This window comes from Martes martes (assembly GCF_963455335.1).
Source record: "Martes martes genome assembly, chromosome: 2".
NCBI lineage: Eukaryota > Metazoa > Chordata > Mammalia > Carnivora > Mustelidae > Martes > Martes martes.
In genome coordinates, this window is record NC_137889.1 from 59,484,431 (window position 1) to 59,506,831 (window position 22,401).

Consider the following 22,401-nt stretch of genomic DNA (forward strand, 5'->3'; position numbering starts at 1 on the left):
CTACATATAAAAACTAAGAGGAAGCTAGAAGAAAATCAGGAGAACAACTCTTTATATTTTAGTGAGACACTGTTAGGTCAGGAGACCTAAAAACTTATAAAGGGAAAAACCAATTTCATTACACAAAAATTTTAAGAGCTTTAATAATCAAAGGGAAAAGACACACAATAACTTGATAAAAACATTTGCAATGCACTTAAAATCACTTTATTCCTTTAAAGTGCTCCTATAAATTGATAGGAAAAAGGGATCAAAGTCCAATAAAATGAGCAAACAATGTGAATAGGCAAGTCACAGAAGAGGAAACTTCATGCAAGAATGATTAGTTGAGGGGCGCCTGGGTGGCTCAGTGGATTAAAGCCTCTGCCTTCGGCTCAGGTCATGATCTCAGGGTCCTGGGATCGAGCCCCACATCGGGCTCTCTGCTCTGCGGGGAGCCTGCTTCCCCCTCTCTCTCTGCCTGCCTCTCTGCCTACTTGTGATCTCTCTCTCTGTGTCAAATAAATACATAAAATCTTTACAAATAAATAAAAGAATGATTAGTTGAGGGGCACCTGGCTGTCTCAGTCGGTGGAGCATGATACTCTTGATCTTGGGATTGATTTGTTGAAAATAATAAGCAGGCAAAGGGATTAAGGTGGCAAAACGTCATTTTCACAAACCAGATTGGCCCAGATTAAAGGCCAGCAGCATCCAGTCTGATGATCACACGGGGAAAGGACATCCTCAGAGAGAGTGGGAGTTACCACTACCTTTTGGGAAAATCATCATGCAGAATATATGAATGTGAAGACTACAATTATCCTTTATCCTACACATTTCCTTTTATTCGGCAATCCCAATTTTGGAGTCTACTTTATGCCAGTAAAGGCACCAACATATTAGGGATACCTGTGGAAGGCAGTTTATTGTGGCACAGTTTATAGTGACAGAAAAAAAACTGGAACAAAGGAATGGCCGAATAAAACATGTAGCTATGGAAAAGTATGGTTCATATCTATCTATGTATGACCTGGAGGGATATCTATAATATCCGTGATATTATGGAAAAGAGCAAGCAGTATATATAATACTATTTTTTAAAAATTTTTAAAAAGAAAAGAAAATTGCAAAATCCCTTATTTGTTTATATATATAATATATATTATGTACAGATATTATATATACAGGCATACATTCTAAATATAACTTTATGTATGAATAGACATCCATTACTTTCCAAACATGAGATTTAGGGAGAAATTGAATAAAGATAGAAAGAAAGGAAGGAAGAAAAGGAAGGGAAATCGATGCCTTTCTAAATATTAACTTTTCTCCTTAAATCTGAGTAAAACTGCAGTTACTTGTGTCTTTGTGTACTCTCAGCACCTCACAGCCTGTCCCAGGGGTCGGTGTAAACCAATTTGAGAAGCATAGTGTGTTACGACATAATATAAAAATAAGCAGAGGGCGCCTCGGGGGCACAGGGAGCTTCGTATTAAATCCCAAGTTGTGCCTCGCTGCCTTCCCGCCTGGCTGCCCAAAGTTGGGTCTTGTGTTTGTTCCTAAAGCCACACCAGAGGAGCAGGGACAAAATGGAGCACCCTTGGGGCAGGGAGGAGCAGAGTAGGTATCTGGCAACCTCACTCTCTGAGAAGGGAGTGAAGGACCTGTACAAAGAAATATGTCAGGGCGCCTGGGTAGCTCAGTTGCTTAAGCGTCCAACTCTTGATTTCCTGTCAGGTCATGATCTCAGGGTCCTGAGATCGAGCACCTTGTCGGGCTCTGTGCTCAGCGGGGAGTCTGCCCGAGATTCTCTCTCTCTTCCCGCCTCTGCCCCTTCCCCAACTCATGCTCTCTCTAAATAAATAAATAAATAATAAAATCTTAAAAGAAAAGAGAGAAATGTATCTAAGTTGAAGCATAATCAGTGTTTTCAAATGTTTGAAGGGCTGTCCTGTATGGGAGGGGTAACTTAACATATAGCACCTTAGAAATAAGACGGGGGACGGAGAAGTGATAAAGGGGCAGATTTCAGTTCAGTGTAAGCAAAATCTGCTAAGATTCTTTGACCCCTAATTTTGTCTTTTATGAAACAGAAGATACCACATACTCTTAACAGGGACGTAGAGGTAGGGTAAGGATCAACGGGCACAGTGCAAGCCAGTAACTTATAAGCTGGAAAGACAGTAATCCTCAATTCTGGCCATGCATCAAAGCTACCTGGAAGGGACACCTGGGTGGCTCAGTCAGCTGAGCGTCTGCCTTTAACTCAGGTCATGATTCCAGGGTTCAGGGATCGAGTCCCACATGAGGCTCCTTGCTTGGTGGGGAGCCTGCCTCTTGCTCTGCCTGCCACGACCCCTGCTTGTACGCTCACACTCTCACTCTCTCTCTCTGATAAATAAATAAAATCTTAAAAAACAAAACAAAACTGCCTAGAGAATCTGAAAAGTCCTGATGCTTTCTCTGGCTATATCCAAGCTTGATTCCATCATAACCTCTGGTGGTGGGACTCAGGCACTGGTAAGTTGTAAAGCTCCCCAAGAGATTTCATTGTACAGTTCCATAGAAAATCACTGATCTAAAATAATTACTAGTTGGATTCCAGGTGATTGTGGAAAAATTAGGTTTGCCCTGAGACAGATCTGGGGGCCAACTAAAAAAAATGCCCATCGAGGCTCTGGCTCTTGATTTCAGCTCAGATCATGATCTCAAGGTCCTTGGATAGAGCCCCATGTCAGGCTCTGCACTCAGCAGGGAGTCTGCTCTAGCAATCTCTCCTCTCTCTTCCTCTGCTTCTCTCTCTCTCTAAAATATATAAATAAAGTTTTTAAAAATGCCCATTAATCAAAGAATTAGAGCTAAATGTTAGAGTTGACCAATTCTGGAGTAAAATCTAGACCATGGAGTCAGTCAATAGCAAGTGTAGCAGTGAAGATAATTTAAGTAATATTTGTCTGCTCAGAGATCCATGATAAGCATCTTGGAGGAGGCTAGCTTCATATCTTTTCCCAAAAACGTATTCCCTAGATGCGAGGAGAGGGAAATGCACCTGATGGCGTGACACTTTTGTTATGTTAGAGAGGTCCTGAAAAAGCATTCAGGATACCTCTGCACCTGCTGTGGGCTGAGTTTACTGTATACAATTTTTATCATGCATGATTTTTTTCATAGGTCTGTAACTGATGGAATAGACCTGTTCAATAATTCGAGCCTGGAGAGGTATGATTAATAGTAGGCCACGGGCTACTTACGGCTCTTGTCCATTTCTAGCTTGTTCCAGCTATGCCGGCAGTGGTCGGGCTGGTGGCACTGAGCTGGACCGTGTGGCGGTGTTGGGGGTGCATGACAAAGATATTACATAGCAGGAGAGAGACGGTGGGTCAAAGCATACAGAGATAAACCTGGTAAATCGATAAACATAAAGCTCTTTACTTTCCCCTCACACCCTCCCCATGGTCCCCTGTTCCAGGAAAAAAAAAAAAAAAAAAGCTACAAACCCCAAACTGATTGCATAAGTCCAAGATGGGAGCAAAATGATTAAACAGCAGCATCTGCCAAAAAGATGACGAATTCTATATGAATCAGCCAAGTGACTCAGCAGTGAAACAAAACCTTGTCTAGAACATTTGAGCAAGGGGAAAGGTGGTCAGCCCTCCGTGGTATTGGCAGGTTCACGGCTGGGCTCAGGGCAGCAAGAGAGGCAAGGTCCAGAAGGCCAAAGGGCTGGGGAGGAATCCGCAAACAAGGACAGGGCAGGCAGCCACAAGCCTGGAGATCACTGGGAGGAGCAACTAGCTGCCTTCAAATATCAGAAGGACTAGCAGGAGGGAGAGGGATTGGGTTTTCCTGCATGGCTTCGAAGGACAGAACCGGGCTTGGGGCTGCCCTTGCAGGGGCCAGACTCGGAGAACCTAGTGCTACCAATAGCTTTTCTAGACAGCTGTTTGCATACAGGTAGTAAGCTCTCAGTCATTGGGGGCATTCAAACAGAGGCAGGATGATCACCAGGGGAGAGGGGGAGTGTTACTGGTGGTGGTGGGGAATCAGCACTGGGGTATGGTGTGATCGCTTTCAAAATTCGCAATTTCCCCCTTTAAAGTTTAATCAGCTCAGCCTTGTTTGCTGAGTAGCCGGAGTGATCAAGTTATCATTCACAGGATTATTTTCTTCCAAATCCCCTCTCCCTCTCCTCCCTTCCCCCACTTCAGCTGACTAAGGCAGATCTCCTTGTCTGTCCTCCAAAGTCTGATTTTTACAAATATAATTATCACAGATTTATGCCTCTTGTGCCAGATGGTGGGGGGGGGGGGGCACAGAGCAGAAAAGTTACAAGTAGTGCTCAAAAACAGCTCCTGTGACCTCAGTCATTGATATGCTATGGAGGAGGCAGTTTCCATAGAAAATGTAGCTGTTACTGATAATTAGACTTTTTTTTTTTTTAAGAGAAATAAAAGGAAGCCTCAAGAGAGAAATATTGTTCCACATTTTCACCGGATTTTTTTTTCCCTCTGGGCTGATTTTCTCAACACTTGGCATTGTCTCAGGTTAGGCTGAACGGGACCTTAGAGATGACACCTACCTTCCCAATTCTTCATTGCCCACTTGGAAGAAACTGAGGCCCAGAGGGCAAAGTGGTTGTCCAAGGTCACCCAGCACTTTAGGGCAAAACTAAGACTGTAGTCAGAAATCCATGCACCCAGCTCAAGTGCCCCCAATTCTTCATAGGCCTAGAAGCTCCATTTGTACTCCCTCCAGAAAAAGGATGGGGTCCCAGTTGTCCCCGGACCTTGGGTCACCAGGGACTGGGCCTCAAGCCATAGCTCTGGAAGTTGTGGGCAGAAAAACTCAGCCCCTGACCATACAGATCTCCCCTAAAGCCTTATGTCTCAAGTGGCTTTCAAAGTTGGCCACCCAAACCAGGCTGCCTTCACCCCCTGCCTACCCATCTCCCCCCATGGGTGTGAGAACCACCAGCAGGCAACTTGACTTTTTATCTGGAGTGCAAATGTCCTGGGGTTCCAGAGCAGGTACCTCTGTTTCTTTCCCAAGAAGTAGTTATACCTGAGGGGCATCTGGGTGGTGCCCTCCCTGCCAGGCTCCCATCTCTCTAGAACCTCATAGCCCCCTGCCAAAGGGAGTCTAGAAATAAGCTCCTCCTGTCAGCAGAGTGAACTGAGACAGACCCATCAAGCTAAATGAGCCCCGACCCCCTTCCCTTACAAACAGGACCTGCACTAATTTGCAAGGCCAGGTGCAAGATGAAAATTCGGGACCCCTTGTTCAACAACTATGAGGAATTTCAACACTGCAGGGAAAGCCCTCAAGCCAAGTGCGGGGCTGCCGAGTCCCACACCGTGAAGCCCACCTGGCTTAACTGGGCCCCAAGTGGATGGGGGCAATAATTGCTTAAGGTTCAGGAATCAAGAAGCCAGGGGGATGTTGCGGTTCCCTCAATGTATGCTCAGTTCACCCCCCAAAACACATTCCTGTTTCCTCCTGGCCAGCAGGTGCACCACAGCCACTGTGATGGCTGGAGAAGTGGCATTTCTTTCTCCCTCTGTGTTCTCTCGCACAACACCCTCTCCAGCCCACCCTCATAATTTCTGATGCTTTTCTACTGAAGTGGAACAAGGCTCACGTTAAATCAGAAAGAACTGTGCGATTTTGTTTTGGAGCGTAGCGCACCCCTGGAACCCCGTAGAGGGGTCCCCGAACTGCGCACCTTAACTGGAGCCCTCCCCTCCTGGGGGTAAGGTCCCCCAACTCTGTGCCGCCGGGGAGTGGGGAGCGGCGAGCAGCGAGCGGCGCACCGCAGCACCCCCGCGCGGCCGTTTGCGGTGCAGGAGCCCTGCCGCCCTCTCCCCAACCCGCCCTACGCGCGCCCCCCTCCCCGCCGGGTGCTGCCCCGGAGCGCCCCTCTACCCCGCCTCCCCGTCCCCTCCGGCGCCGGCTTCCAGAAAGCTCCCGGTGAATTCCACAGCATTCTTTGGGCGTGAGTCATGCAGGTTTGCAGCCAGCCCCAAAGGGGGTGTAGACGAGACAGAGCGCTATAAATACGCGCGCCTCACGGTGCTCACCACGCGGCGTCGCCAGGAGCAGCGCACGGTCGCCGGGCGCCGCAGACCGGTGAGATGTCCCCCCATCTCCTACCCGGCGCAGAGCCCCACCGGGACCCGAGCGGGGGGTGGCAACCGGGGGTGGCAACCGAGAGAGGACCAGAAGATCGCTGGTACCACCTGGGCTGTCAGAGCTGCGCTTCGGATGGAGTCGGGGAACCAGGGAAGGGAAGTGGCTCGAGCCCCGTCACCGGGCCGCCGAGCTAGAGGCAGAACTGCTGCGGGGTGGCGCTCGGGCAGGACTCCGGAGCTCCCGTGCTCGCTAGCTCCAGCCACAGTTCTGTGGGTTAACTAGGACAGGTGTAATGACCCTCCTTTTGCAAAGATGGGGAAGTGCGGCTTGGAGAGCTAATGCCTATTGCGGGAGGCCCAGACCTTCTGTGGCGTCCTCCTTGTCCAGGTACTGGGCTCCTGTGGTGGTTGTCAGCTTGCCTGCTTGAGTCGTCTGGTCTGCTCCTAAATTCCGCTCCTAAATTCCGTACTTCTCTCCAAAGGATGATCATAAGTATGTTTTGATTTAAGTACATGTTGCAACCACTTAAATCGCACTCTTTCTGCTTCCTAATGCCCAGGATACATCAGAGAAAAGTCACAACTGCCATCAGATTGCAGACGTCTGCTCCAAAAATCTCATTTTATAGATGACAATCTGAGGTCTGGAGAGGTTTAGGATCCTTTCCCAAGATAAACAGCATGTAGGTGTCACACAGGCCTAGAACTGAAGCTTTGATCTTCCAGAATTTCTGGACCTAATTAAAAAAAAAAGGAAGAAGCTGTTTATTATTCTAATTTTTAAAAAGCGATTAGGAATTTAAGAATAAGGACCGATAGAATGAAAGGGTGCCGGCTGGAGTCTTCATTATAATAACACTGGGAGATTACATACAATGTAAATGCCCGACCTTGTGGGAGGGCAAAATAGAGGCCACCAGAAAATGCACCATTCTGCAGCCCTAAAGGTGTGCTTTTAAAGAACTATTTGAAGATAATGGGTGTAAGGGATCGGATTGCACAGAAATGCATAGAAAACCGAAGGAGATCTACAACAGTGCTAGCAGTTATCTCTGGATGGTATGAAATACCAGTGCCTTGTTTTTCTTTTCGGTTTGGTTCCTACATTCGGGGAGGCAGTGGGATGGAACTTGGGTCTTGGGCGTTAAAAACCATACAGCACGCTAGCTGCACGTGTGACTCTGGCTTAGGTCTCTGCGACCTTCCCATGGCTCAGTCTGCTGCGGGTGAAGCCTCCTGGTCGTGGTTGGGGCGGGGGGTGCTGCATAGTGGTGGTGGGTGGGGAGAGGAGGACCTTGGCAGGGCATCGGTAGCTGGGTGCCCAGGCCGAACCGACAGGAGAGGAGAGTTCTAGTGCTGCCCTTGGATGGGCAGTATCAATATCATGTTATGAGTCAGAGTCAGCATTGTCACAAGACACCCCCCCCCCCGCCCCAGGTGATGCCTAGGTACTCTAAGGGAACTGAGTCTTGCACCAGAGCAAAGCCACTTTGGGAGGGGTCACAGGTTCCTCTGCCCTTCTCCAAACATGCCATCTCCTCCCACTTCCCCGAAGGATAGTGCCAATGCCCACAACAGGTCCTAGGTCAGATTTCGAAACAGCCAGAATTTACTGTGATTATCTAAGACCCCTGTGTTTGCAGAAGGCAGTCACATCTCGGAGGTCCACATTGGGGATATTGTACAGATGAAGACACTGAGGTCACATTTAAGTGACCTGGTGTCAGGGAAAGGACACTGGATTAGAGGTTGGGGGAGCTGGGTCCTCATCCTTGGATTCCCAGCCTGCTGCAGGCCTTCGGGAGCCCCATGCTGCCTCTGGGTTTGGCTTTTCCTCAGAGGCCCAAAGATTGGAACAGGAGACTGATTTTTCTCTCCTCGGGACCCAGGGGCGCCCCATGGAGCCCAGGCTCCTGGTGGGAGACTGTACTGGCTGCTGGGTTTCTGGACTCCTCCATCAGTGCTCTTGCCTCCAGCTCCCTTTTCTTTAGTGCCCAACACCCTGTCTCCTGGTCTAGGCCTATTTCAGAGGCTCTTGTATGAATGTATGAGTCTGAGAAGTATCCAGGGGCCTCTTGGGAAGAGGTGGGTGTTCTTGCTGGCTTTCTCTCTCGGGCGTCACAAAAGCTCTGTTTCTCTCTGAGGCGTTTTCAGGCCTCAGTGAGCAGCTAGGGCAGAGCCCTTGAGCCCTGGGCCTTCTGGCAGGCCTGAAATAGCACCCCGACTCAGCCACCCACCCTGTCTTTGGGGAAGGCAGTGACCCACTCTCTTCTCCCACGCTGTGCCTTTGCTGTGGGGCTGGTTTGGGACCCACGGCTTGGCTGCTTTACTAACTATTTTCCAGGAGAGGCTTCCTTTATTCATGTGCTACCAAGGGTTTCTATGGGCCTGCTGAGCCGAGGGCAGTTTTTCCGATGTTCACAATTTCAGGAAGGGGGGACCTGACCTCTCTGTTCTGTTAGGGGAAATGAGGGAGTTCAGATAAGCATTGTGGTGGAGGGGGCTGCTGGGGTGAGGGGTTCTGTTTGGTGTAACAACTCTAGCTTCTGGGAAAGGGTCCATTGTGTAACACTGGGCTGTCCTGGGCTCCCAGCAGTCAGCTGAGTGGTGGTGGTGGGGGGGCACCTTGGCAAGGCACCCTACTGTGGGCTTAAAGAGGACAGCCATGGGAAAGGGACCTGGTGACAAAGGGGCCCATCCATCCAGAGGGAACTTCTCCTGGGGAGGCGTAGGGCCTACCCTCTAGCCCTTTGACTCTGCCCCCTCTCTCTACTCTCTGAAGACAATTGTCCCCTGCTCTGCTACATTCACACCCCAAATCTATGCAGGGATCTAGATCTTAGGTCTCCTGCCAGGGGTGGCAAGTGGCATTTATCTCACTGCCTCCGAGTCTTGAAAGCCGTTTGGGGGGCGCCTGCGTGGCTCAGTCGGTTAAACATCTGTCTTTGGCTCAGGTCATGATCCCATGGTCCTTGGATCAGTCCCACATCAGGATTCCTGCTTGGCTAGAAGCCTGTTTCTCCCTCTGCCTGCTGCTCCCCCTACTTGGCTCTCTGGCCTTCTGTCAAATAAATAAATAAAATCTTTTTTTTTTTTTTTAAAGGACGTTTTGGGGGGTGTTGAGGTTTGGTGGACAAAAAGCGGATTTTTCTTTTGTGACAGTTGGGGACACCTGCTGTGGGCCTGATTAGTGACTGCACGCAGCAGGGGCTCCCAAGAAAGTCCCCACATTAGGGCTGGGGAAGGAGAGGGGCAGAGCCTAGAGAGGTGTTTGGAGTGTTTATTTGATAGGAGCAGGTATCAGATAGATGTCCTTTCTGGATGCAGAAAACACATGCTCAGACTTAGTCAGCGATTTCTGGGGGAAGAGGGGGAGGAGGAAGAGGAGGGCTGGACCTGAGCCCAGGCTCTGACTCCAGAGTTCTTGTTTCTTCTGTATTAGGTGCTTCTCCTGTGGTTCCCCCCTGTACCCACTGCCTCCACTTTCTTTTGAAGGGGTCCATTGGCAAGTCTGATCTCCTCTCCCAATCTCCCTGGGATTAAAAACGAGGTAATGCCAGCTGAGGGGCTGGCTGAGGGCAGGGCCTCCACGGGGCTCCGGGGACGCTGCTGGAGGCTGCAGGCCAGCCGGAAACTAGCAGGCTGGCTAGCTGTTACCATGACAGTCTCCTGTTCTCTACAAACAGAGGCCTGCTGGGATTCCAGAATTGGAGAGGGAGGCACGATGAAGACTCTCCTGCTGCTGGTGGGGCTGCTGCTGACCTGGGAGAATGGACGGGTTCTGGGAGACCAGATGGTCTCAGACACGGAGCTCCAGGGTAAGTGGAACAGGTGTCCCCTCCCAGGCCACTTCCTCTCTGCCAGGGCCTGAAGCAGTAGAGAACCATCTGCTTTGCTCAGGCGGGTCCCTCTCGGGGCCTCCTCCCCGCAGCTACCTGGTCTAGATTCTTGGCGGTCAGGTGGGCTTCTAGGCATTTTTCAGGTGTATCCCCAGCGCTTTCTGGTGGCTGTGTCCCTTTTCACCAGTTTGCTTGTCCTGGGGTCCACATCTTCTCTGGGAAGCCTGGCTCATTTGAGCCTTTATGAGTTTCATTTTTGCATCCCCATGGCACCTACTATATGTCCCCTCCACCTTTCCACCTAGAAACCCAGTGGTCCGTATCCAGGAAAGGGGAAACATCCTCCTGCAGAGCCCAGCTTTGGGGTGCACTCCTCTGCCAGGCCTTTCCTAAAACCCCTCCTCCCTGCGCCCTCCTCCCCACCCCGGTCCTACAAGCTGACTAGTTCCCAGAGGTATTGTTAAAAACTCAGGCTTGGAGATCAGACTCCCCAGTTGTATTAACCCGGGACAAGGATCTGATCTCACTGTGCTGTTTTGTCCTGGGGCTGCAGTGGGGATGACATAGGCAGTGCAAGAGAGCATTTGCATAAAAGGCATATGTCCTGGCTGGCTCAGTGCCTGGCCTAGAACAGCCACTAGAGGAGCCTTAGCTGTTTCACCTTCACTACCTTGGTGAAACTGTCTCCTTGCATTTGCCCCAGGGCACTGTGTCGTGATCACAGCTTCCTTGTGGAATGGTGCCATTAATTCATCTTTGTGTCCCTTATCACATGGAGCCGTGGGAGAAGGAAGTTCAGATGTTTGGTAAAACAGAGTCCCGGAAACTCTTGTATCCAATATAAGATTTTACATTTTGATGTTTAAATGGTTATGCTTCCAGAATATTTTTAAAAAATATTTTATTTCAACTCAATTTAAGCCGCATCTAGTGTATTATGAGCTTCAGGGGTAGAGATCCGTGGTTCATCTGTTGCATCTAACACCCATCGCTCAGTCCATCCCGTGCCCTCCTTAATGCCCGTCACCCTGTTACCCCCAGCCCCCCGCCCCCCTCCCCTCCAGCATCCCTCAGTTTCTTTCGTGTGATCAAGAATCTCTCATGGCTTGTCTCCCTCTCTGATTTCGTCTTGTTTTAGTTTTCCTTCCCTTCCCCTATGCTCCTGTTTTGTTTCTCAGGACTTTTTCCCTTGAAAATGTTCTCCTGCAGCTGGGCAGGCTCGTTCTCCAGAGTGGCTGCTTTAGTCCCTACTTGGGGACTGGGTCCACAATAAGCCCCGTGATCCCCTCCCCTACCCCAGTCATGGCAAAGCTGGGGCCCAAAGGCCACCCAATTGGGGGTGGGTGCTCCCAGCCTGGAGAGCCCCTGGACTGAATTGGCCTCCCTGACCATTCCAGCTGGTTCTAGGGTGGTATCCCCAGCCCCATCTCTGCCTCTCTCCTCACTCTCCCTGCCTGCCCTTCTCTTGCAGAAATGTCCACCGAGGGGAGTAAGTACATTAATAGGGAAATTAAAAATGCTCTCAAGGGGGTGAAGCAGATAAAGACCCTAATAGAACAAACAAACGAGGAGCGCAAATCCCTGCTCACCAACTTGGAAGAAGCCAAGAAGAAGAAAGAGGTAAGGAGGAGCCAGCGGACCAGACCGTATCCCCTCTGTGGAGGGGAGGGGCCATCGCCCCTCGGGTGCCCTGCTGGGTTGCCGTGGTGAACCTGGGCCCTCTCAGGCTAGTGTCAGCTGATGCTGGGGCTGTAGTTAAGAAAGAGGGAAGGTTTCTTTGCTTTTGAGAGCTTCAAGGGGTTGGATCTTGGATCTGGTTTCTTACCAGCTTGGCCCAGGGTCTGATGATGACCGATTCACTTCAGTAGATTTTTCTAAACTCTGACTATGCAAGCTCCAAGGTAGGCTTCGGATCGGGTCTGCCCTGGGTCAGGAGGGGGGTGGTGCCCCACCTTCAGAAGCTTATCTAGTAGGGCAATAACTTTGGGGTGAAGGCAGGTACACACTGCAGTGCCCCATGGCCTTCTAGAGTTCTGACTCCTTAATAAAGAGACATCTAAGTCGGATAATGAAAATAGCGGGTCTAGCCTGTGCTTAGTGATTCAACAAAACTAAAACACCATAATGGAGTAAACAACTAATTTTAAAAATCAGCAGTCTCCTGGGGCGCCTGGGTGGCTCAGTGGGTTAAGCCTCTGCCTTCGGCTCAGGTCATGATCTCAGGGTCCTGGAATCGAGCCCCGCATCGGGCTCTCTGCTCAGCGGGGAGCCTGCTTCCCCCCCCCCCTGCCTGTCTCTCTGCCTACTTGTGATCTCTCTCTCTCTCTCTGTCAAATAAATAAATAAATAAATAAATAAATAAATAAAATAAAATAAAAAAATCAGCAGTCTCCTTAAGGGTATCCTAAAAACCTACTCCCATTGCCTCCCTACCCCTAACGAAGAAGAGGCTTTAACCCACTGAGCCACAGTGTGCCTTGACCTTCCATTTTTAAGCGTTCGGGTTGATTCGAGTATTTCCCCCCAACCTGCACCATTAAAGAATACCGTATCAGAGATCTTCATGCATTGGATTTCCCCTTTATGGCAGGAATTCTTTGGGGTGGATTCTTACAGAATTACCTGGCCAGATGCCATGGATGTGCTAGAGAGTTTTGGTAGCTGCTGTGACTTTGATTTTTGATGGCGTGCCAGGGACTGGGGCTGCAATAGACAAATAAGATTCCGAGCGCTTCTGGAAATTTCGGAAGACAACATTTAAACACCAGAAGTTGAGGATAGAAAATAGGGTATAAAAGAGAGGTCAGTCCTGGGGTCAAGACTAAGTGCAGCATCAGAGGAAAGGGATATCCACGTGGGTTCTAGTGGACGGGGAAGACCAGGAAGAAGAGCCGGGTCTCGAAGTTGAGAAGATGCTTAAAGTGGGGTGGGGAGGGAATTCCAGGCAAACGGGGGAATGCAGGAGCCAGAGGAGGAAATAGGCACGTGGTGTGGCCAGCCCTGGGAAGGCCTGCCTCAGGGGGTGGAGGGCCCCTCACCATGGGGCCTGCTTGGAGAGAGTGAAGCCTGTGGTTTCCACGTGGCTAACCTGGCCTCGTGTCCTCCTGCAGGATGCCCTGAATGAAACCAAGGATTCAGAAACGAAGCTGAAGGCGTCGCAGGGGGTGTGCAATGACACCATGATGGCCCTCTGGGAGGAGTGTAAGCCCTGCCTGAAACAGACCTGCATGAAGTTCTACGCCCGCGTCTGCAGAAGCGGCACGGGGCTGGTTGGCCACCAGGTAAAAGGGGTCGGGTTGCTGAGCATTGCCGGGCTCTGAGTGGTGCAGGCGGGAATGGAGGGAAATACGCTTCTTCTCTGGTCCTTCCCCCCACCCCCCAACCCTGTTCTAACCCATGGGGCAGTTCTCCCACACCAGCTGGATGCCTACAAATCAGCTCAGTTCTGACACTCTCTCCCTGGAGATGGGAGATCTCTCGGGCTAAGGGCTCAGGTCCCACAAGCCTGTCCTCCCCATCCCATCCCCGCCCCAACTTCAGGTACCCATCACGAGTCTGGCTTGTCACCTGTGCTTCTGGCCTTGGCTATAGATTGGAGGTTCCTACAACCCCCTTCTCATGCTCATTTAATTTGCTGGGGCAGCTCACAACTCAGAGACACATTTGACTTTCTGGGTTATTGGTTTATTTTATAAGGATATAACTCTGAAAAGCCAAAGGGAGGCAATGCATAGCTCAAGGTATGGGCGAGGGGTGGGGAACTTCCCATGCCCTCTGAGAGGGCGCTACTCGCCTCAATCTTCACGTGTTCAGCCACCCAGAAGCTCCTCAAGCCCGTCCTTTTGGGATTTTAAGGAGTCTTCCTCCCACGGGCATGATTGATTAAATCATTGGCCATTGCTGATGGATTCAACTTCCAGCTCCTCTCCCCTCCCCAGAAATCAGGAGATGGGATTAAAAATTCCATCGTTCCAATCTCGATGGGTTCTGCTGGCGACCAGCCTCCATCCTCAGGTGCTTTCTAAAAGCCACCTCATTAGCATAGCTTTATTATTTTTTAAATTTATTATTAGCATGTAAGTTTATTGCTCTCCTCACAGGAAATTCTAAGGGCTTTAGGAACCAGACAAAGACCAAATAGACACTTCTTTCTATAAATCGTAATATCACAGCTTCATTTCATCTGCCAGATGGAACCGATTTTTCCCGGCTGCCCTGAGGCCTGGAGCCCCACGATCAGTTGGTAACGTTTGCTCTCAGTGCACAAATGTGAAGTCACCAAAAGCACCTGTGCTGTCTCTTAGAAGATTCTCATCCAGAAATGATTAGCTGGATGACATAACAAATGACTTCGTGGAGTGGCACATCCCTGGGTCCACTTAGGCAAAAGGAATTAGGAATTTTAGCACATTAATATTGATCCCATCCTCCCCTGCGGGCCTCGCCTGGTTGGGACTCATGAACTGAAGACCTCTCCAGTGGCCCTTGGCTGAGTCGGGATGTGGGGAATCCTTGGTGACCAGAAAGGAGACTCGTCTCGGGTGACGGGGGTTTGTGCATCTCTTGGCTTCCGACGTCTTCTCAAACTCTTCCCCGTTGGGTGGGTAGAATGAAAGGGGATTGGCCTGACAGTTGGGGGGCCAGGGAGCCAGTCCCAGCAGGGGCTTTGGTCACGTGCTATGTGATGGAGGTGACCGAGGGGCAGCAAGGGGACGCAGGAGGAGGCTGGGACTTCACTGAGCTTCTCCTAACTCCCCTGTTCTGCCCCTCACAGGTTGAGGAGTTCCTGAACCAGAGTTCTCCCTTCTACTTCTGGATTAATGGCGACCGCATTGACTCCCTGCTGGAGAACGACCGGCAGCAGACCCACGCCCTGGACCTCATGCAGGACAGTTTCAACCGGGCGTCCAGCATCATGGATGAGCTGTTCCAGGACAGATTCTTCACCCGTGAACCCCAGGACCCTTTCCACTTCTCACCCTTCAGCTCATTCCAACGGAGGCCTTTTTTCTTCAATATCAAGCCCCGCTTTGCCCGGAACATAATGCCTTTCCCTGGCTACCAGCCCTTGAATTTCCACGACATGTTTCAGCCCTTCTTCGACATGATACACCAGGCTCAACAGGCCATGGATGTCAACCTGCATAGACTCCCGCACTTCCCAATGGAATTCACAGAAGGTTAGAAGGCCATCATCTCCTTCATTCTTCATGAGAAGGGATGGGAACAAGCAGGTTATTGAGAAACCCATTAGATTCTAAGAACTATGCCAGGGGCTTGGCGTGTGTCATCTGTTTTCCCCAACAACCCCATGAAGGTGGTATTATCCCCATTTGTGGAGGAGAAAAGTATGACAGGTGAAAGACTGTGTCCAAGTATTCATAGCTGATAAAGGGGGACCAGGTCAAATTTAGCCCTGCCGGACTTGGAATCTGCGTTCTTTCAAGTTAACCATGCCCCTTTTGGCCACTGGGGGGCGTGACGTGGATGGCTCCTTTCTAGAGAACCAGGCCCCTTTGTCTTGGGAAGCCAGGTGCCTTTATGTGGATGCTGTGCAAGCAGTGGTGACAAATTAGATAATCTGTCCATGCTACAGTTTAGAAAGCTGTTTCTGGCTATTGCCTTGGGGCCTGGTACAGAATGGGCATGCATGAATACTTTTTGAATGAATGAGGTCTACTGTGGACATGAAAAGTCAGTACTTTAAGAGGTGATTTCCTTCGTTGAACTAGTAGACATAGTTAGCCAACACCACCTCCTGAATGCTACCGTTTGGCACCCAGTTTGGCTTGAATCGGCTTGGAGATACAGGAGGACACTGAATTGAACAGCGTCTACTGTGTATCCATAGTGGGGGGGGGAGGGGCGTTGTGTTATAAGGTGGCTCTAAGAGGATCCCACTCCCTCCTTCAAGAGGCTTGCTGACCCTAGGGGAGAGACGAGCCAGATAGAATGCAGAGCAGAGCAGGTTCTGATGCCAAAGAGAACAGAGGCGGGAAGGGATCATTGGATGCAGACGGTGGGAGGCAAGGCCACACCCAGCTGAGGGAGCCTCAGGAACTCCCCTGTCCCTCCACAGGGAGCCCTGATCAGAGAGGACGGAGTCTGCAGGCAGACAACTCATTCCCAACCTGCTCTGCCCACAGAAGCATCTCAAAGAGGCAAACAGTAGTGTGGAAGGGGTCGGAGGGGAGGCCCATCACTATATCACTCTGTGTGGTCCCTTAGCATGATGCTCTCTTCCCTCATGTGTCTCCAGAAGACAACCAGGACGGTGCCGTGTGCAAGGAGATCCGTCACAACTCCACGGGGTGCCTGAAGATGAAGGACCAGTGTGAAAAGTGCCGGGAGATCTTGTCCGTGGGTGAGTCGGGGAGCCTTGGGTCCCTGGTACCTCACCGGGGCTCCCTTTATGGGGTCAGACACGTAGGGCTTGAAATTCCATCTCTGTTGCCTTCTAGCTGTGGCACTGGGGGAGGTCCGTGGCCCTGCTCCACGTGCGCCCCCATCTGTAGACAAGGGCTAAGAGGTAAGGTTGTCCCTGAAGTTGGGAGACATCTTTTTTTTTATTTCCCCAGTTACTCTCTTCCCCAGGGCCATGCCGGATAGACGTCCCCACTTTTTTCTGCAGATGGACTTTTAGATAATATGTATTCTGTTTGGCAAACTCTTACCATGTTGGTACTGTTGTAAACACTTTGCAAACATTAGTCATTTCCTCAGAATGGCCCTGAGTTGGGTACAGTGACTTTCCCTATCTTACCGAGGTGAAAAAGCTCATAGTCACAGGAAGCTTGAGTCACTTCCCAAGATGATAGGACACCCATATGTTGGAGAGCTGGGTGTTTGGGATGTGTTCTTAACCAATGTGTTCTTAGTGTTCTGTCCCCAGAACACGTGGGTCACTGGTCGCGGTACCTTCGCTTCCCAGCAAAATACACTTTGGTTGGTCAGTCCCCAAAGCAAAGGAAATAGAGTTGACCCTTGAGCCAGGAGGGGGTGAGGGGAGGCGATATCAACACGTATTTCATATGTAATGTGTACCATATACTGTATTTTTAGAGTAAGCTAGAGAAAAAAGTTACAAGGAAATGATACAGGAGAGAGGGCTATGTTCACAGTACTACACCGTAAAGGACCGCGTATAAACAGACACAGTTCAAACCGTGTTATTCGAGGGTCAACCGCATTTCCTTTCAGCAGCTCCCCTCAGCTTTATCAGATCTGTTCCCTGGCTCATTTTTTCTTACTTCGGGTGACAGCCGTAGAAGCATCTGGAATGGTTCCTGGCACACAGCCGTCTCTGCTCAGAAAGAGTTAATTGTTTTCCTTGGGTGTAGCCAATTGCTCCTGTGGCTTTGCTCTTACTTAATATGTTTGGGTTTGCTGGGCCAAGGCTTCGGAGTCCAGTTAAATATTCCCAGCCTCACTCCTATAAGTTTCAAAGGCACCGGGAAAGAAATCCAAGTGCAGGGAGGGGCGGATGTCCGAAGCGGACAGGAGTCCTCAACCCAGGCTCCCTTGCTTTGCCCGTCAGCTATCACAGAGGAGCCTCAAGGGCGTGGTTCCTCACCGCCAGAAAGTTCATGCAGGGCCAGAAGGAGAGAGCACGGGTGCCCGGGCTCACACTGGTGCCCTGAGCATGGATCTTAACGGTCCCCGATCACAGCTCACCCACACTGCCTGCCCTTCTACCCCGACAGAGAGTGACCACCTCTCCTTTGAGGCGCCGGCCACCAAACGAGCATGCACTGCCTGACCACTCCAGACCAGGGGTTCTCAACTTCGGCACTACTGACATTTTGGATATTTTGGACTGGCTTGTGTTTTGTTTGTTTGTTTGTTTGTTTGTTTTTAAGATTTTATTTGTTTATTTGAGAGTGTGTGTGTGTGTGTGTGTGTGCACCAGCAGGGGGAGGGACAGAGGGAGAGGGAGAAACGGAGAAATAGGCTCCCGGCTAAGCAGGGACCACCCCCCCAACCTCCCCACTCCCCCCACCCCTGACGCGGGGCTCCATCCCTGGACCCCAGGATCATGACCTGAGCTGAAGGCAGACGTTTAACCGAAGGAGCCCCCCAGGCGCCCGCCGGAATGGATCACTTTTGTCGGGAGGGGCTGTCCTGTGCTCTGCGGGATGTTTAGCAGCTCCCTTGGTCTCTACCCACGAGGCACCGGTACCCGCCCCCAATGGCAGGTGTGACAGCCAAAACTATTTTCAGACCTTGCTAAATATCCCCCTGGGGGCAGCAGAGCCCATGGTTGAGATCTACTGCTCTAGACAGAGTCTCAGTTCTCAGTGACTTTTTTCAATTTCTAATTTTCCCCTGGTGAGAGAGTTAAGATTATTCATTATATTATCTTTCCAGCCTGGCTTTTATTTCTTGCCCTACCTACCATTTTTAAGATTTTAATAGAAATGATTACATCTACTTATAATCACTTACGGGGGCCCTTTACAGTAAATGCAGCATGCAAAGTTCTGTCTTCTCCTGACTTGCTCAGGTTTGATGTACCATCCTTGGGATAGTTTTGAAACAAAACCAGGGAAAGAAAATCAGTAGTTTTTAAAGACACAGTGGATAGTTGCCCACTCTTATCGATCATACAAACTGCAGTGAGCATTCCAGGACCCAGAGCAGTCCCCTGTGTCTTCTCTGCTCCCCCGATGAGTGGGGTGACCAGCTCCGGTGAGCCGATGGGCCAGCCGGGCCCCCGAGTCAGCAAGCTACTCTGCTCTGTACCCCAAGGATCCTGGCCAGCTCTTGTGTGTCATGGACTCTTGGCACTAGATTTCTAGTTCTGCAGATATGCTCGAAAGACAGGCTTGGAGAATTTTTCCAGAGCTACAGACTCAGAGGAGGAAGAGCCCAAGTTTAGGAGTTAAAGCCTTGGATTCAATCCTGGCCCCATAAATCCTTCTGTGTCTTTTAGCAAGTAATTTACTTTTGTGGGCCTCAATTTCATCACTTGTAACACTTGAGGTGAAAGAGCTGTGATTCTTGGAGATAGTGGGTATCCAAAGCGCTCATGTAATGTCTGGTACTTAGGAGCTGTAAGTAACACTCCCTCTCTCCGGAAACGATGCATCGGGGGACTAGCACAGCGAGAGCTGCTTGGGGTCCGAGCCACGTAGACTGAGATCAGCGCTTCTCAAAGTGTAGTCAGTGCCCTTTGTCACTGGTCTCCAAGGAGGTAACGGCCTCGCCCCCAAAGGTAAATCAATGATGTCACTAAGGACCCTGTTTAGTTCAGGTGACATTGTTTTCCAGAGCAAGACTTTGTCAATAAAGGAAGCAGCATATTGATTTACATTCTGGGGCGAGTTCTGAATTTTGTTACCGAGTGACTGGGGCCAGTTCTGAATTTTGTTGCCAAGTGACTGCACACCGCGTGTGGCTGGGCATTTAGAGCCGCTGTGCTTTAGGTCCTGGCTCCATGAACTGACTTCCAGTCGTGTTTTTATCCCTTTTGAGTCTTCCCTTCACATTTCCGCCTTTTTTTTCTTTTTTTCCTCCATCTCCGGGCAGACTGTTCGTCCAACAACCCCGCTCAGGTCCAGCTGCGACAGGAACTTAATCATTCCCTCCAGATTGCCGAGAAGTTCACCAAGCTGTACGACGAGCTGCTGCAGTCCTACCAGGAGAAGATGTTCAACACGTCCTCCCTGCTGAAGCAGCTGGACGAGCAGTTTAGCTGGGTGTCCCAGCTGGCGAATCTCACTCAGACCGAGGACCCATTCTATCTCCAGGTCACGACGGTGAGTCCCATCCTGGCCACACACTGACGATCGGGGTGGGGGCGGGGCGGGTATGTCTGGCGGTGATGTGAGCCTCCCCGGGGAGCAAAATGGGATGGAGATGTTAAAGGGGGCACTTGCGCTTTGGATCAAGCATTTGCCATGTGGCAGGAAACATACAACATTGAAGTACATGAATGCATGGAAGCCTCATGAGAGGACAGGGGCACAGGGAGAGGGAGAAAGAAAATCTCAAGCAGGCTCAGTGTGGAGCCCAAGGTGCAGTTGGATCTCACAGCCCTGAGATCATGACCTGAGCCAAAATCAGGAGTCAGACACTTAACCGACTGAGCCACCTGGGTCCCCCCTCTCCCATCGTGACCCCATTGATGGTTGAGGAAAGTGAGAGATGCAACAGCTTGCCCCAGGTTTAATGATGTTAGGTGACCCACCTGGGCACTTGAACCTATCTGCCTGGCCGAAAAGCCTGTGCTCTACTCACAAAACTGCCTCACTGCCCTACACTCTGTAGCTTGGCCCATGAATTGGTGTGTTATTCCTTACCAGTGATAGAAAGCCTCTCTCTAGTGCTGAGAACCTTTTTTTGGTTGTTTTTCTTTCCCTGATTCCTTTTCTGCTTCTGGCCCAGCCAGGAGCTGCCCAAAGAAAACCTGGTGGCTTAGAAACCATTTTTCCCCTGTGGGGGTGAGGGGTCACCCCATGGGCTGGTCATTTGCAGATACGACTGACACCTACGAGCAAATGAATTTGGGCCTTTCTGCTCATTGAATTGAACGGCTGTCAAACTTAGTAAAAAGCGGAGGGGTCACGTGTCCGGATGTCCTTTTGTTGCAAAAGGAGTCCATTTTGACCAGTATTTCAGTCCTTCTCTTACCCTTTTTCCTCCTAGGTGAGTTCCCAGACTTCTGACTCCAGTGCTCCCTCTGGCGTCACTAAGGTGGTTGTGAAGCTCTTCGATTCTGACCCCATCACCGTGATCCTCCCAGAAGACCTCTCCAGGAACAATCCTAAATTTATGGAGACCGTGGCAGAGAAAGCCCTTCAGGAATACCGCCAGAAGAGCCGGTGAGTACGCAGGCCTCACTGTGCTCCTTCCAGGCCCAGAAGGTCCCCGGGAGCCAGAAAAAAGCCCTCGGGTCCAGCCTGGGAATGATTCCTCCTGCAGGCAGAGACCAGGCAGGAAGCCAGAAAGATCTCTGGGAATGTTAATTTTCCTGTGGAGGATGTTCTTTCTTTTTTGAGAAGCATTTATCCGTGAGTGTCCAGCCCTCACCTTCCATTCTCCTTTGTTTTGTTTTCAGGGAGGAATGAGATGGGAACACTGCCTCTCCACATGGCGGGTGTCTGAGTTCCGTCGCCCCCGAGATGAGCGATAGACCCCTAGAGAGAGCTCCGCATGTCACCGAGTAACCAGGCCTTGCCTTGAGGCCCTTCTGTCCCCTCACCCTGCCTGTCCTCCCTCTGGACTCTGCATTGTAACACCGTGTTCGCTGATCATGGGAAGAACTCCTGTGTGCCACTAACTCAATAAAACCACCAGTAATCTGAATTCTCTGTGGTGTCCTCCTTTTGTGCTGGGTTTTTCTATCTCCCACGGGTCTTCATTTTGGCATGAAAAAAAAAAAAAAAGATGTAGGAAAGAAAAGCACTAACTCAGATGGTATAAGGACTATCCTGTAATTGAGAATAAAAGGAGTGTGACAGAGTTGAACCAAGGAGTTCTTGCTTTTCGGAGCGGAAATGTGTTCTAACGGCCAAGTAAAATATATTTCTGAAAAGTGAATCTTGTCCATTCCATTATAAAATGGTGGCCATATTGGGGTGAGTGAGATCTCCTGAAGAAACACACGGAAGATGAGATTGAAGAAGGGATAGTAGTAATGCATCCTGGGTTTTTTTTTTTTTTTTAAGGTTTTATTTACTTATTTGACAGAGAGAGGGAGAGATCACAAATGGGCAGAGAGACAGGTAGAGAGAGAGGAGGAAGCAGGCTCCCTGCTAAGCGAGAGTCCGATGCAGGACCCCGGGACCATGACCTGAGCCACAGGCAGAGGCTTAACCCACTAAGCCACCCAGGCGTCCTGCATCCTGGGTATTTTAATACCCAGTTGATATTTTCTTCCTGGAATCTGTCGTCCCCAAAGGACTAAATGAGTCAATTTCCTTTTTACTTGTAAGGGTTTGGAATTCCTGTAGGCCCTTTCCTGACCGTGGCCTTGTTTGCTGTCAGTCCATACGACTTTCCTATCTTGCCCTCCACCACAATTTCTCGTCTACTTGGGTTTTTCCTGACGGCGTGTTTACTTCTTAGTCCGATATAGCTGGGCTGCAGTACCCCAGACTGCCAGCAGATGGCCCTGCCTAACCGCGGTTCTTCCCCACCAACGCTAAATTACGAAGCCTTACCATTTCTGAGTATTTTCTAACTACAGAATTCTTTTCATCAAATATACTTCACATGAGGAAAACACATCTGGCTGCATTCCAGGTTTGTAGCAAAGTCCACATATTAATTAAACGCTTTGAATATTCTTAGGTCACAGATAGGGTCAGGAGGGAGACAAACCATAAGAGACTCTTAATCTCACAAAACAAACTGAGGGTTTCCAGGGGGAGGGCAGTAGGGAGAGGGGGGTGGGGTTATGGACGTTGGGGAGGGTATGTGCTATGGTGAGTGCTGTGAAGTGTGTA

General features: G+C 50.2%; 1 protein-coding gene across 3 annotated transcripts; it reads left to right on the forward strand.

The window, feature by feature from the left end:
* The first annotated feature begins 5,973 nt into the window (after positions 1-5,973).
* Positions 5,974-21,259, forward strand: CLU (clusterin). Of its 3 annotated transcripts, none has more exons than XM_080796655.1 (10): positions 6,064-6,111; positions 9,556-9,663; positions 9,800-9,931; positions 11,424-11,572; positions 13,063-13,233; positions 14,727-15,132; positions 16,212-16,316; positions 19,481-19,710; positions 20,600-20,775; positions 21,012-21,259. In XM_080796655.1, exons 3-10 carry the CDS (start codon positions 9,838-9,840, stop codon positions 21,019-21,021), a joined length of 1,341 nt encoding a protein of 446 aa, XP_080652781.1. In that variant the 5' UTR covers positions 6,064-6,111; positions 9,556-9,663; positions 9,800-9,837; the 3' UTR covers positions 21,022-21,259. The 3 variants fall into 3 exon arrangements, with proteins under 3 accessions (XP_080652780.1, XP_080652781.1, XP_080652782.1); XM_080796656.1 differs by having other exon boundaries at positions 9,609-9,663; XM_080796654.1 differs by lacking the exon at positions 9,556-9,663 and having other exon boundaries at positions 5,974-6,111.
* The last annotated feature ends 1,142 nt before the right edge of the window (positions 21,260-22,401 follow it).

Coding starts and splice junctions, on each gene's coding strand:
- CLU (XM_080796654.1), top strand. CDS start 9,838: ATGAAGACTCTCCTGCTGCTGGTGGGGCTGCTGCTGACCTGGGAGAAT. Junction 9,932..11,423: donor CTCAGACACGGAGCTCCAGG/GTAAGTGGAACA, acceptor CTTCTCTTGCAG/AAATGTCCACCGAGGGGAGT. Junction 19,711..20,599: donor TCTATCTCCAGGTCACGACG/GTGAGTCCCATC, acceptor TTTTCCTCCTAG/GTGAGTTCCCAGACTTCTGA.